At 35.6% G+C, this 15579-nt stretch overlaps 1 protein-coding gene across 1 annotated transcript in view; it reads right to left on the bottom strand.

Annotated features, from left to right (window-relative positions):
• The window catches only part of Erich3 (glutamate rich 3), a 76009-nt gene extending 63545 nt beyond the window's left edge, over positions 1-12464 (bottom strand). Inside the window, exons 1-3 of the mRNA XM_090333971.1 lie at positions 12362-12464; positions 7029-7187; positions 3323-3541 (exon numbers count right to left, since the gene is read on the bottom strand). Of these exons, the coding sequence (XP_090190097.1) occupies positions 3323-3541; positions 7029-7187; positions 12362-12457 (474 nt within the window). The 5' untranslated portion in view covers positions 12458-12464. The remainder of the gene's footprint in view (positions 1-3322; positions 3542-7028; positions 7188-12361) is intronic.
• Between the last annotated feature and the right edge of the window lie 3115 nt (positions 12465-15579).

Below are 15579 nucleotides of genomic sequence, written 5' to 3'. Positions count from 1 at the left end.
TTTTTTTTTTTTAAGAATTTATCGCACATACAATAGAATGAGAAACACTGGGGAAAGGGTGGTTGAATAGGATGAAGATATTAAAATGATGATATTGACCAAGATGTGTTTTATATATATATATATATATATAAACAGCTTTGTTAAAAGGCAAAAATCATTAAATATGTAACCGAAAGTTAAGCTAAATAAGGGAAGCATGGGCGAGAGTGTTGAAAGGAATGGCATTGATCAAGATGCATTGTATTCATAAAATGCTGTGTCTATAAATCTATAAGTAAACATACTGGATGGTATACTAATGATGACAAGTGAATTAACTGAGAAGTTAGGATCGTAGGCAGGAGACACCAACTCTTCATGCCGATTACAAAATTTAAAGATAAACATGTGGCTTATATTTCTCTCTTGAACAGTTTCTATTTAGAAGTTTGAACAAGTTACTTTATGATTGATGCCGAAGGAAGAAAAATTCTAGATTTTGAAACCAAAATACTAGATAAAGATTATGTTGAAGCGAAAGGAGACAATTAAATAAAGACAATCACTTAAGTGGTAACTATGTTGAAGCTGAGGTACACCAGAATTGAGTAACAGCATGTGTATTTTTTCATATATTTTTATTGTAATTAATAGAAAGGTTACATTATATTCACCAGTAGAAGGTGCATTACTTCACATACATTGATACTCTTTCTCATGTCTTGGTCCCTATTTCCCTCCCCCACCCCTGCCCCTTCTTGTTTTCCCCCCTTCCCTAAGCAATTTCAAATAACCAAATAAGTATATATATATATACACTATATAAGATAACAAGGTAAAATACTGTAACAATATGTGATAACCAAATGACAGCAAAACAAATGAGAGATAACATAGTATATTAAGGACAACATAATCAGCATCTGTATTTTAATAGGGCTCAACTGGAGCATAGGAAGTGGACAAAAGACTCTGATGGAATAGAGAAAAGTTCCAGATTAATATTCCTTCTTCACAGACATTTAAGAAATAAAAAAATAAGAATGCCATTTGAACCACTGCCTGCATAACTTTTGCTTTATTTTTCAGATAGAGTCTTGAAATTTTGCTGGGGCCTGGCTTGGACCAAGATCCTCCTACTTGGCCTCCTATAGAACTGGGGTGACAGGCATGCACCACCATTGCAGTTGTTTACTGCGGAGGGGTTTCACTAGCTCTTTCCTTAGGCCAGCCTCCAATTGTGATCCTTCTGACTTCTGCAGAAGCGGGGGATAGCAGATGTACTGATGCCCCAATTTCTGAGAGTATTTATGAGAATATCCACATGATTCGTGTGTAGAGGTGGTGACCAGAAAAGTCAGATTCTGTCAATCCTGAATGAAACAGCAAAAGCTGGAGAATAAGCATCAGTGGTGTGAAATCTAACTCTCCTACCACAGATTCTGCACAAGTTATATAAAAGATGCTGGAAGACCATGGCAAAAAAAAATGACAGAGCACAGATACAACCTGCTGGACAGATACTTCATGTAATGGTCTTATAATTTACCCCACTTTCCCTTATGACCATGAGAAGGATGCTTTGTGAACCTCTACCTATAGTAACTGAAGCAAAAAGTGCTCCTACTTATACAGAGAGATTTCAAGTATAAGAGTCATCTCTCCAAGAAACTATGTACTAATATAAGAGAAACTTGCTCTTTCTTGTGGGCCAGTATCATCAATTCATGGATCTCATCAGGCCAAGAACAAATCTAAGAGCCACACAGCAAGCTCAGACAATCAGGTGGGCATTTAAGTATGAGTATCATATGCCAATCCAAAACAGAACCGTGGAAGCATTTGATTCTGCTTCTGTTGTCCACAAGGTCAACATAATCTAGAGATCCATCAGTCTCCAGTCCAAGGCCAGGAATTGTAGTTGATCAACAACAACAAAAAAAATCATAGTAGCAAGAGATTAAACTTTGTGGTTGTAGACTAGGGATTTTCATTACACTAATGTACAAGAAGTTATTCTTCAATAATTTTGCCACTTAAAAAATAAAGGAGAATGTAACTCTAACTCCTCTATACGTTACCCTTTCAATGTAAGAAAAAATAAAGGCAAAAGCTAATGTATATAGTTATAATCTATGGTAAAAGGATTTGTTTACTGGTAAGGCCTGCATATATTGAAAATGACTATGAAAAGAAGGCTGAAAATCCTAATTAGAAAAGGAATGGCAGATCACTGCATACCACATAACATGGGAGAATCACTGATCAATGTAAAGTTGACTCTCAGGGATGAGACATGTTCTCAGGCTCTGACAGAGACAGCCACAAAGGGAGTTAACTGGTGAAAATCCTGCTTAAGGAACAAAATTGGAAGCAGAATAGAACCCCGTCTTTCTGAGGAGGTTAGAGGTTAGCTGGTGATAATACATAGAGGGAAGGAAGCACTTGAGATAGCAAGGCTGGTGTTAAAGTTCCACTATGAGGGTTTGTGTGCGCGCTGGTTATCTTTTGAAGCTCAATAAGGAAAACACAGACATAAGTATCTGCTAAGTATCACACATACAATTAATACTGGTTGTATAGTTTCATAATGAAAATGAAGCAATATTGTCTTCTTACTAGGCCAAATCTGAATAGAATTCAACTAGTCTTATGTGTATGTTCTTTATTAGTATTTGCAGGAAATGAGCACCCGGGCCTACAATATGTTAGAAAAAAATCCCTGAAAGAATTTTTTTTCAAGTTAATAAACTTAATTTGGATTAAGTCATCAAAAATAAAAATTGGCAAGATGTATTACATTTTCCAGGTAGACTTAAGGTTTTTAATCTTCACAACTTAAGTGTTAAGATGTGCTAAGTAAAGGAAATAATTTGGAATCAAGTAATTAGAAATGAATTTAACCACAATTTTTTTTTGCCAGGCCTGGGCCCTGAACCCAGGGCCTCGGCACAGTCCTTGTGCTTTTTCAAGACTAGAGCTATACTACTTGAGCCATAGCACCATTTCTGGCTTTTTTCTATGTATAAGGTATCGAGGAATCAAACCCAGGTCTTTGTGCATGCTAGGCAAGCAGCCTACCACTAGGCCAAACTCCCAGCCCTTGACCACAATTTTTAATCGATGTATTATCAAGTGTGTTAAATTAATTTATTCAACCCAACTGCTCAAATGTTTCATTTCAGATTCACTTCAGATTGAATTACACTATCAAAAGCTGTGTGTCTTCATACAAGTCATTTTCCATGTGATCCCTAAAAATTTTAGTATGAATATAGAATTCTAGTAATGTGATATCATCTATCAAATGGGTAATAGAAAAAATTGATGCCATGCTCACCCTTGTAAAGAGAGGTTCTAAGCCAGTTGGAGCAGTAGTTGGACGAAATCTCCTCCTTCTGAAAGTTTCAGATCTGTTTTCCCTTGTGATCTTGCTACTTAGGGGAGGAGATGGAGGAGGAATCGATCTCAGGTAATTTTCAATGTATGGAAGCTGGAATGCGTAAATTCTCTGTGAAGCGTTCATGGAGTTCCTGAACTTCAGCATTGACTTCTTCCCCTGCCATCACATTTCATAATGTAAGAACCAATGAAACAACGCAACAACAAAAAGTAACAGACAGCACAATAAAAAACCTCTTGTTACTATTTCTTGGAGGTCATTTCCATAAGCATCATTTTGTAAAGTCATATGCTGATCGTTATTGAGCCCTTTGTGAGTCTCTCCTAAGAATAACCTCCTTTAGTCTTACTGTGTTAATGTTTAGCGTGCTGTTTAATTAATCACGTCCAAGAGTAATTATTTGTCTTTTACTATACATTGGGTTTTTAATCCATGGGTTTTATCCATTTTATACCAATCTGTTTCTAGATTTATGTAACAAATTATTAATGAATTTATTTTTTTAAATTATAAAAAATATTCCTAACCACAGATTTAATAGTGAAGGAAGCTATTCTAAGCAAATGATGTTATTCGCCAAATAGTTTTACTGCTAGACACACTTTTAAAAATAAGTAAAATAAAGGTAGCCCAAATTTTGTTTGAAAACAATATTTTTGTGAACAAAAAGGAATGTAAAACAGATTCTATTGGTGGATGTATACTAGTAGGAAATGGAAGATGAATAAAGGGGGTGAAAGGTTAACAGAATCCTGTGTTTTTAAAATCTACTTTAATATATTATAACATTCCAAAATAACATTTTCAGACCTAAGTTTCTTTCAGTTGTACACTATTGCAAATATGATGGTACAACATATTCTTGAATATATTCCTCTGTCTCTTACTTGTTAAAAGGCTTGAGTATATTTATTTAGAATGGTAAGAAATATTTCCAATATTGACTTTATAAATATTTAATCCAATTTCTACCCCCTACCCTTTGATTTTTAGCAAAGTACTTATTTTTACTTAGTTGTATCTCAATGAGTCTATTTTTTGGCCAAATCTACCTCCATTCATGCTACTCTACCAGCTAAACATATTGTAACTGACCCACTTTGAAATATTTACCACATGTATATCCTTTACTCTTTAAGAAACAATAGTAATTTGCTGGGTGAGCAGTACATATACATGTATACATTCAATTTACAATTCGTCATTAGCAATGAATTAATAAATTTGTATCCTCTTAAATTAAGTTTTGATTTTTGGTTTTTGTTGTTATTTTTTTGTTTTGTTTTCATTTGATTTGTGTGTGTAGGTGTGTCAGTCGTGAGGCTTGAACTCTGGGCCTGGGCCCTGTCCTTGAGCTCTTCAGCTCAAGGATCGTAGTATTCTACCACCTTTTGGTTTTCTGGTGGTTAATTGGATAGAAGTCTCACAGACTTTGTTGCACAGGCTGCCTTTGAACCACAATCCTCAGATCTCAGCCTTCTGAGATGCTAGGATTACAGGCATGAGCCACTGGCACTGGGCTAAATTAAGATTTTAATTAGCTTTAAAGTAGTTGTAAAAAGGGACTTCAATTCGATGTATCAGCTTATGAGTACAATGTGTCTTCACATTAGTCTCTCCTTCCATTTTTCTTCCCCATGAGATTTTATCTTAAAATAGTTTTGTCATCAGTACTAACAAAAGGAAAATAATCTTATTCAGTATAATTTACTTAAGCACTTAAATTTCAATAAATTACTTGTTTTCTTTCAAAACTCATATAGTACCAATCTTCTAGCAGTATCTAGCCCATTGTAAGTGCCCGGTAAATAATCGTATACTAAATGAAAAATGAAATTTAGTGAGTTGAAATTAACCCTAAATTGATTTCAATCCTGTCAGCATGTTAACTACCATGAAGTTACTCTCATTAAACCCTCTTCTAAAAACTATGGTAGCTTTACTTGGTAACTCTTTCCAGGAGCTCAAGAGTAAATTTGGAAAAGCAACTAAAAAGAAAAAGAAAAATCACTCCCAGTCAGAAGGATTTAAATATTACTTGTTAGTAGTTATCTATCTAACAAGGAAATAAAATACATTCCACAGTTATAGAACCTAGAAATGAATATAATCACCTCGGCAAACATGGAAAGTACTCATTGGCGTACTAACTAGGAGACAGAAAATCTTCCCCATTGAAGTTTGAATTCTCTTGGTTCTAATGCAAGTTATCCCTGGAGAACACAGAGGATTTTATCCAAAGAATTTTGAGTTTTCTGGTACAGTTGGTAAGCCCATTCCTAACATGAGTTGGTTCACTGGGCCATCTTAGCCTGATCTCACTGACTTTCCATTGTAGTATATCCCACCCCCATTCTGATTCCATGTGAACTAGGCAACCTTCTCATTGTGACCTGGCACTCTATGTCACATGTCCCACCAGGCTTCCCATGTAGTTTTATCCACAGCTTCTCTATAAACTCTGTTTGATATTTCTTAGCGCATTAATGCTTCCTGATTAGCATAAGTTCTCAGTTTGGTTTGAAAAGATAACAATCTTTGTTATACTTCATTTTAGTTAGCCTGAGATAATCTCCCTAGACTCAAATATTCCTAGACTGTCATTAAAATGGGAGACCTGTGAGCCTTCAGTTGGACTAAGTATTAGGAAGCGCCAAACTAATTGACTTAGGACCCAGTACATTTCTGAGTAGCTCTACACAGTCTCTCCAAAGAGCCACCACTTTGGATTGATGTTACCTGGTTTTGGAAAAGCTACTGTTAAATTAATTAAAATAAGGTTTGTAAAATTGCTCATAAGCAAAGAAAAAGGCATTAAGCAGGTTAGATAACTTTTAGATATATTTATACATACACTGTTAATGCCTTAGTGTCAAGGTTAAGTATGTAAAAGATCTTAATTCCAAACAGGCTGTTTCCTACCATGGAAAGGAATATCATTCATCCAATTCCAACCAATGCCAATTATAGTTCTGACATAGTTTCTTTCTTAAACTGGCAAATGTTTCCTGTTCAAAAAAATACCCTCCCTAGCCAAAGAATGTTCTAATTATTCCTCCCAGTTTAAGTAATTCACATTTCATAGTTATACTTCCTTCTACTCCTCTATTTAAATGGGTGAAAACTACCTGAGATATAACCTTGAAAATGAAGCTCCTAGATGTGATTAACTCAGCATTTTTTAAAGATGGACATTCTTTTCCTTCTATAATTCAACCTTGTAAGAGTCAAACTTGAAGCAATTTCATACACTGATGGGAAAGTAAGTTGGCATGCAAATGCAAACCTATTCTTAGAAAGTTCCATTTTCTAGGTCTCATGCATTTAAAATCTGGAAGGAGTCAACATTGGGTCATTTGTGATAAAAATCATGTCTGGCTATGAAAAGTCTTTCCTCTTTGTTTTTCAGCCAGCCTGGTCAATTAATGACAAACACGATACATAATTATACACTGATTGCTTATACATTTTGCTCTGTAACAATAGAAATGATAGGCAGGCTAATTAGAATGAGAATGAATCAGAAGTACATAGTAAGTACTTAATAAATGCACAATATAGATGACATGGATTCACTAAACTGATAACTCAATAATCTTGATCAAGAATATTAAAGACATTCCTTGAAGAAAATAACATTTACCCCAATGGGAAATGGAACTTCATTTTCCAGCAAAGAGGTTTTGGATCTGGGCCTCAACGTTCTCTTTGAAACAGTTCTTACAGCATGATTACTGGGAAGAGGCTGCAATCTAACTGGAGGTTGCATATTTCCCGGGGCAGTATATGGTCGAGGGGCTGTCTAGACAATTAAAGAAAAAAAATTCCATTTAAATTAGTATCTTGACATGCTTCCAGAACCAATTAATAACCTAACAAATTGCCTAGAGTAATTAATGGTGCCTTTTTTCCTGAACAGATTAAACTTTAATTATGTCCTTCCATTATACATACCCTTATGACCCAAAGTATTTGTTAAAACATATGGTGTTGAAGTCTTCTACATAACTAAATGCCACAATTATAGAGTATTCTAGACAAAGGAGATGTCCTCTGTTACATTCCTGCATTTTTATGCATACTGTAAACTCAATGACAATACTTAATTTATGCTGTGCATAGAATAGCTTTACACAATTAAATGTTAGGCTGAATAATGCTCCTAATTTTAGAACTCTTAAAGGATATTATTGGAATAAGTTAACTTCTGATTCAATGTTTTCAATATAAATTTTACTATGAATCTTTTAAGCCTTCAGGTCAGTGTTGAAGCAAAAGCAGACAATAGGAAACTCAGACGTTCAACTGTAATATACTTTCATCATTCTGACTGCATCCTTGAGATATTAAGAAGATGAAAATGAAAGGTTGCAACTGGTAACTTTGTAAAAACACTGTATGAGAAAACAGATGGGCTTTCCAGGCTATGTATTTTCCATCTGGCCTGCTAGGTCTCCTGTCTACCTTCTCTGTCTTGCTCTGGTCCCTTGGGCGAATTTCCTTTAAGAATTGTGCAGCCAACTTCAAAATTCTGTTTAGATTCTTCCAAGGAAGGGCATTTGCAGGAGATGGCAGGACAAGAGAGACATGGCATTGGACTCTTTACTTCTCTAGACTGTCCCTGTAGGTTTGTAGTGGGACAGAAGTAACTTTCAACCCAATTCCCTTCTTGCCCTCCCAGCTGCAGGTACAAACCACTGACTGGTTCTAATCTCTCTCCCTGTCTTTGCTCCCTAAATTTAAGACTGTGGTTTTCCTTTGTACTGACCCCAGCATGCTTAACATCTCTAGTTGGTTTGCCTTCACCAAGCCTGCATATCTTTGTAAATAGTTTCTTTATTAAACACTTCCTAATTACTCTATTTGTGTGAGCCATCTGTTTCCTGCTGAGCCCCCAACTGAGACACTTTCCAATCAAGAATGTACTGCTGTGAATACCAAAAGTGCCAGCATGGAGCATTAGAAGTGCCTTTTGGGGCAAGAGCAGAATATTGTAAATTTAGTACACAGATTAGCAATGTGTCAAAAGTAGAGACAAAATTAAGCCTCTGACCCCATTGTCTTATCACAATAAGTAGTAGAAATGCTCTCAAGAATAAAACATGTATATTTGGTAAGAAAGTAGAAGGATAGTACATAAATGATTCATTAATCCAACTTCATGCGTCGACTCTGAATAATAAATATTTTTTTTTAAATCCAGTAAGGCAGCTCCTACCACTCAATATTAGTCTTAATACTGTCTTGACAAGCAGGCTGAACATTGCTTACATTTGTTAACATTTATTGATTCACACCATAGGCTCAGTAGCAAGATTAAAAGATTGGTTTTTAACATCTAATAACATGAAATAGTGAGTGTCCAGCGACCTTCCCCACAAAGTATTGCCAGATATAGAATAACAACAAAATACCTGAAAGGAAACCTTTCAATCAAAGTTCTTTGAATATTCAAACTGAGCCAAAGAGTCTAATAAGAATTAAATTTCCAGAGAAGCAGTTAGATGTTATATAATCAGTGAAGCAAGAGAAGAAAATGAATAAGAAGAGAAAAATGGAAAATTTTAAACATCTAAAAAAAAAAAAAGAGTTGTGAGCAAGCCACTGGAAGAGTAACAAACACAATATTCCCCAATACCTGTTTTCCTTTCTTAGAAAGGAAACACTTTTGTCTGGGCACATGGCTGCCAGAACTAAAGATTGCACTTCCCAGAATCCCTTACAACTCTATGTAGGTTTATGCTTGTGGCTGTCTGATAAAGTGATCCAAAGTGACATCTTCCAGATCATTGCCTTAGAGGAAAGAAGTGTGTCCTTACTTTCCCTGTTACTCCTTCCTTGAGGCAGCGGTGTCCACATGGTGATACACAGTCTAAGTCAACACACTCAGTATGGTAGATGAGTAACACAAGAGGAACCTAGGCTTTTGATGACTTCATAGAGTGGAAATGTCATACCTGCTGACACTCAGGTACATGGGTTGGATGGGGAGGGGCACCTTATGTTTAAACCATTTGTATTTAATGTTTCTACAAGCACACTTGTATCATACCAACCCAAGAGGATTAATTGGAACAGCATATGACTCAAAGAACTAAATGAAGCCAGACCCAAAGGAACATAGGCTCAATGGTTTCCCTTATTGGTAATAATTAGTATAAACCTTGGACTCTCCTAACTAAGGATTAAAATAGCTCAAAACCTAGGTACATAGGTCATGTAGGATGAGATTAAATGAAAGGATCTCTAGGATATGGAAACAAGAGCTTTATCTTGTGTGATTGTTGTTCTTTTTTTTATAATTTTTAGAAATAACATAAATATTTTATTTGGACAGTTCTGGGTGTGTTTTTTTTGTTTTTTTCTTTTTGTTTTTGTTTTTGTTTTTGCCAGTCCTGGGCTTGAGCTCAGGGCCTGAGCACTGTCCTTGGACTTTCTCAAGGCTAGAGCTCTACCACTTGAGCCTCAGCACCACTTCTGGCTTTTTTCTATGTATGTGGTACCGAGGAATCGAACCCGGGTCTTCATGCATGCTAGGCAAGCACTTTAACCACTAGGCCAAACTCCCAGCCCATGCTTGTTGTTCTTAATGTACTATGTTATTTCTCTTCTTTTTGTTGACCTTTGGTTAATCTCATAGTTAACTGTATCTGACTTTGTTACCTGGTATATTGTATATATGTTTATTTGTTTATTTGAAATAGGAAAGGTAAGGGGGAAAACAATATGTTTGGGATGGGTGGGGAAGGGAAATGGGGACAAAAACATGAGAGGGGGTATTAATGTGTGATAAGTAATGCACCTACTACCTGGTGAATATAACTGTAACCTCTCTATACATTACCTCTACAATGAAAAAAAAAAAAGAAAACTAAGTAAAAAGCCTACATGGACCAGAAGGTAATGGTCTTTAAATCCATACAAAGAAAATTAAAGAAATCAGATCACCCAAAAGACTTGTTTTGGACTCTGTAAAACAAACATATCCATGCTGTAAGACTAACTTGTCATTCCAATGGAACAGCGAAACATGAAAAATCTAATGTAGAGATTCAAGAAACCAGGTTATGGCAAACTAGAACATGATCTATTGGCTGTTTTGCTCTGAATTTTATTTCCATGCATTTGCATATAAATATGGTTCAGTTAGATGAATGTGGCAGTCAAATGTTTAACTGATTACATTTATCTCTAAAAACAAATCTGTGCCATTAACTAACAGCTGTGAGCCACAAACAGTTGTAGTTTACATCAGAAGCTACCTTAAAGTTGCTATATTTTAAATTCTAATATATTTTCTTGGAGTAAATATGGCACTGTGGTTTAGCATTCTCAAAACTATGCCCAGAATATGAATAAAAATTGACTGCCTAGTGACTACTCAGCTTCACTGAGCATTTCTAATTCTTTATCTCAGGGAGTGAATTGCTCAAGAATGGGAAACAGTGTTCCACAGTTTTAATGATATGGTACAAATGCTGCACCTCAAGTTCAGATACAATTAGCAACCAAATGCTCTAGCATTACACTGGATGCTTTCCTTAATGATTCAAGCAATATCTTAAAGATATCCATGGTCATATCCAGTGAGAAGATAACTTTTATTTCTGGACCACTGTAGGTATCTCGTAGGTACAAGAGTCCAACAGGAGATAATCAAATAAGAATCCTGACTTATGAGAGGGAAAGACATTTAAAGCATTGGTGTTGATGTTTACAGTAATTTTTAAATTACTTTCTCACTCCTGACACATTAAGGTTTCCTGGATGTATCATAAGCTATGTATTGAGGGTAGTCAGGTGGAAAATTGCAAAGAAAGCTTTTGAAGGGGTTTTCTTCTCTAAAGCAGGTGGGAAGACAGGGAAAGAACTTGATTGTTTCTTCTATTACACTGTGGTTAAGCTTTTGAGAGTCTAGTGAGTTGTCATCCAATGAAATATTTTTGTATACGTATACATTCACATAAAAACTGGGAAGAGGGTAAATAAGGACAAAGGAAAATGTCTACACTCACATCATTTGAGCTGTTCCTCAAGAATCTTACATATTTATTTTTTGAAAAATGCCAAAGCTTAACATTCTATAAGATAAACCTAATTCAACAATTGTGAAGCCATTGTAATTTCTCTAGAAACACTGTGAACTCAAAAAGTGGTTTCCTCATACTGACAAGGAACTATATTAGGTTACACACAGCAAGAATAAAAATGCAATCAAGCAATTCAGTTATAACACAAACTGTCAGCTTCTAGCAAATATTTCACAATTTTCCCCATAATTGTATTATTTCAAGTTACTTTCCTTCAAGCAAGGTACCTGGCTTCATTCATAATGTCCAAGTTATAAATGTATCAAACTGGAATAAAATAACATTGCGCAATTTCTCTGGATAGAATTTTACACTTATTTTTATGTTAAAGTATGTGTTTACATTTTTTAATAAAAGAAGTCCAAATGTTAAAATCTATCAAACATATATTATGGTACCATTATATTTATGCAGATAAGATGTTCATAGATGGAACACTAAGAGCAAAAATCAAGATGTCAGGAAATACAAACCTTGTGCTCTTTTGCTATATTTAATGTGCTAAGGTCTAAATAAAAAGAAAACAAACTTAAGATCATCTAATCATTTAGTCTAGGGTCATTAATGTCAAGTAAAAAGATTTTGGTCTTTTCTGTAGTTAGTAGATAGCCAGGAAAGGTATGTGGTCATGTGAGTAATATTTAAGTAGCTACATTTCAAGAAAGTTTAGTGTTAACAAGCAAAATGAATTTGGCAGGAGTTTGGAGTTGAAACATTCAAAAGACAGAGCTTGAGCAGATATAACTATGACTTTTGCATGTTATTTTTAAACAATGTTTTCACTTAGTAGGAATTGGAGGGTTATGAAGATATGATCCTATAGAGCATTCTTTCTGAAATATATCATAAAATAGGTATATGGGACAGAGTGATCAGTGTAACTCACTGGTGTTTGTAGACTGGAATATCTTTCATCAATCAGAATACTATGGCCACGACTCATCTTTGGTCTATCTGGAGGATGGGGAGCCAGGATTGGCATGTTGTTTTCAATAAATTTTCTTGTGTTCTCTCCCTGGAATAAGAAAGAAATGCATAGTTGATAAATTAAATTAGTGTTTGATATAAGCTCATGTTTAATTGTAAAATCAAAGTCCTTTCTTCCTTCCTTCTAAAACTGCTACCTCTGAGATTTGTCAGGGCAGGCAGAAGTTGCCACAACCTTAAGTTGGAGTTGGGTGCAGAGATGAAAGGCAAGAAGCAGAATCATCTTCAACTCTATGAAAGCAGTTTGTCCATTGTTGCTGTGATACTCTTTACTGGTCTGCTTTAATGGAGCTACTTTAAATAGTGCAATACTTTTCACTACTCTGCTCAGTAAAGACTTCCAGAAAATAATTTTCTATCGTGGAAAATAATTCAATAGTTTCATTAACCAAAAACGGGTCATATAATAGTGTTTTAAATTACTTTTAAGTCATTTTTTTAAGGGAGGAGGTTTCAACTCATCATTTTATGAATGCAATGCACCTTAATCAGTGCCATCTCTTTCATAGGTCACTAAATAAAGAGGACCTTGAACATGTCTTTATCAACTGCAAGTGGGAAGTGAGCTAGTGATGAGGAAAAACCACATGGGGAAAAACTGGGATGTCTACAGCGACTCTCTCCCAGTGTTACCGATGCTCGTGTACTTAGCTCCCTCGGCCTGGTAATCTGAGCAGGAGTGAGTATAACACAGTCCACAATGCTTCAGGCAGAAAGGTCATTATTTCCAGTAACCATTTCCCTTCATGGTCATTTTAGCAAATAAGTTAGGGAATTTCACCAAGTCTTATTGTCCTATGCCTCAATGAGGAGAGACAATTGAATCAGTAATACTGAGTTCACCACAAATCTCTAGGCTCTCCTCCTTTGATACTGAAAACCTGGCCTATCTGCCATCATTTAGCAACACTTTTGTAACAATATTCTACACTGATGATAATTAAATAGATCCGAGTCTATCAAGCCAGAGAGAGAAATTACAGCCACAAATGCTGTCACCCTTTCAGAAGCTTTACAAACATACATCAGGTTTTTAAAACATATTTTAGACCACACAGTTGTAAAAGTAAACAGGAAATTAAGGCAAACATGGGCTTTTGAATGGCTCTAGGAACACACTAAAGCTGCCAACCTTAACAGTAGTCTTTCAGACATACCTAATTGAACTCTCATCTAGATTCAAATTTATGTATTTCATATGTTCACTGCTGAAAAGGGATCGCAAAGACAAAGAGAATAAGCAAGGAATTTCAAACTGCCTAGCCCAAAATGACTTAAATCTTATTGTTTTCTTTTGCTAGAGAAGATCTTTGCCACCATCATTTCCAAGGGTGACATTCACAGGAAAATACTCCATTTGTATAGTTCTTAAGATGCCCATTTTTTTCCATCTTGCTTGGAACATTACAATCTATTTTTATTTTCTCAAGACAGATGATAATTCTTTGGCCTCTCTCACAAAAAAATACAAAAGCAAAATTACACATTTGAAAAGGATATTTTCAAGTTTGTCTTTGAAATTCTTGTGCCTTGTTAAAAATTATTTCACAGAAATGTTCTTATTCTGTCATGATTGTCAGTAAGGATAACAACAAGGATAGGGGTTCTTCTACTGAACCGTTATTTGACCTGAGCTATGTACTACCCAAAACAAAATCAGTCAAGGAACTTCAATCGTCACACTACTGGCTTGTGGAATCATGAAATAACTTTATGAAGTAAAAGAAAGTTTGTACCACCTTACCTTAAATCGTTTAATTTTCTCCTTTCTAGCTAAAGTCTCTAGTTTCCTTTTTATCTCAAGCTGATGGTAACGCTGTGTATACAGGAAAAAATGGAAGAATTGTGTCAGCTATAGCAAAGAATTTTTAGAGGAAAATTATTCCAATAGCTGTCTTCTCAATTACCCTTTTTGTCACTGAGATGGAGAAGAATCACCTGCATAAGTGTGCAGGTGGGAATAAAAATTGGTACCACACTTTGGGAAGCCAATTATAAGCACATCTTAAGCAGTTAAAGGTATCCATTGCTTTTTTATTAAATATTTTTATTGTGATTAATAGAAGGGTTACATTATATTCACCAGCTAGAAGGTGCATAACTTCACAAACATTGATACCCTTTCTCATGACATGGTCCTCATTTCCCTCCCACCCTCTCCCAATTCATCTTGATTTCCCCCTTCCCTATACAATTTCAAATAACCAATTAAGCATATATAAAATATATCAGATAAGAAGTTGAAATATTGTAACAATATGAGATAACCAAGGGATGGCAAAAGAGATGAGAGATACATTAATGACAACAGTAATTCATTATATGGCTTGTATTTCCTTATCCTGGAGGTCCTTACATTTAGTGTCATATTATTTGGCCTTATGCCTCTAGATTTTGTTCTATTATAAATTTCTGCTAGGAGAGCCCAAGGTTTCTACTGATTATGACAAATGAGGGAGACTATTGGGCCTATGTTCCCTTGAGTCTGGCTTACTTCACTTAATATGATTTTTTTCTAAGTCTTTCCATTTCCTTACAAACGGGGCGATGTCCTTCTTTCTGACAGCAGCATAGAACTCCATTGTGTATAAATACCACATCTTGTTGATCCACTCATCAATTGAGGGACATCTGGGTGGTTCCACGTCTTTGCTATGGTAAATAGTGCTTCAATGAACATCATTGTGCTAGTGGAATTAGTATGTCCTTGTTTCTGGATGGTTGGGTAAATGCCAAGTAGTGGATTTGCTGGGTCATAGGGGAGCGCTATGTTTAGTCTTTTGAGGAACTGCCATACTGCTTTCCATAGGGGTTGAACGAGTTTGCATACCCACCAACAGTGTAGTAGTGATCCCTCCTGGCTACATCCCCTCCAGCATCTGTTGTTATTAGTTTTCTTGATCCTGGCCATTCTAACTGGAGTGAGGTGAAAACTTAGAGTTGTTTTGATTTGCATTCCTTTTATGACCAGAGAGATGTTGAGCCTTTCTTCATGTGGCTATAGGCCATTTTTATTTTTTCTTCAGAGAAGACTCTCTTTAAGTCTTTGGCCCATCTTTTGATGGGATGGTTGTTACTTTGGAGATTAGTTTGGGAGTGATTCAATTTTTTGAGCTG

Source organism: Megascapheus bottae, chromosome 6 (genome assembly GCF_031878675.1).
Source record: "Megascapheus bottae isolate mThoBot1 chromosome 6, mThoBot2.hap1, whole genome shotgun sequence".
In the NCBI taxonomy this organism is placed as follows: Eukaryota; Metazoa; Chordata; class Mammalia; order Rodentia; family Geomyidae; genus Megascapheus; species Megascapheus bottae.
Note: the sequence above shows the minus strand (reverse complement) of the source record. Positions and strands in the feature narration are given on the sequence as shown.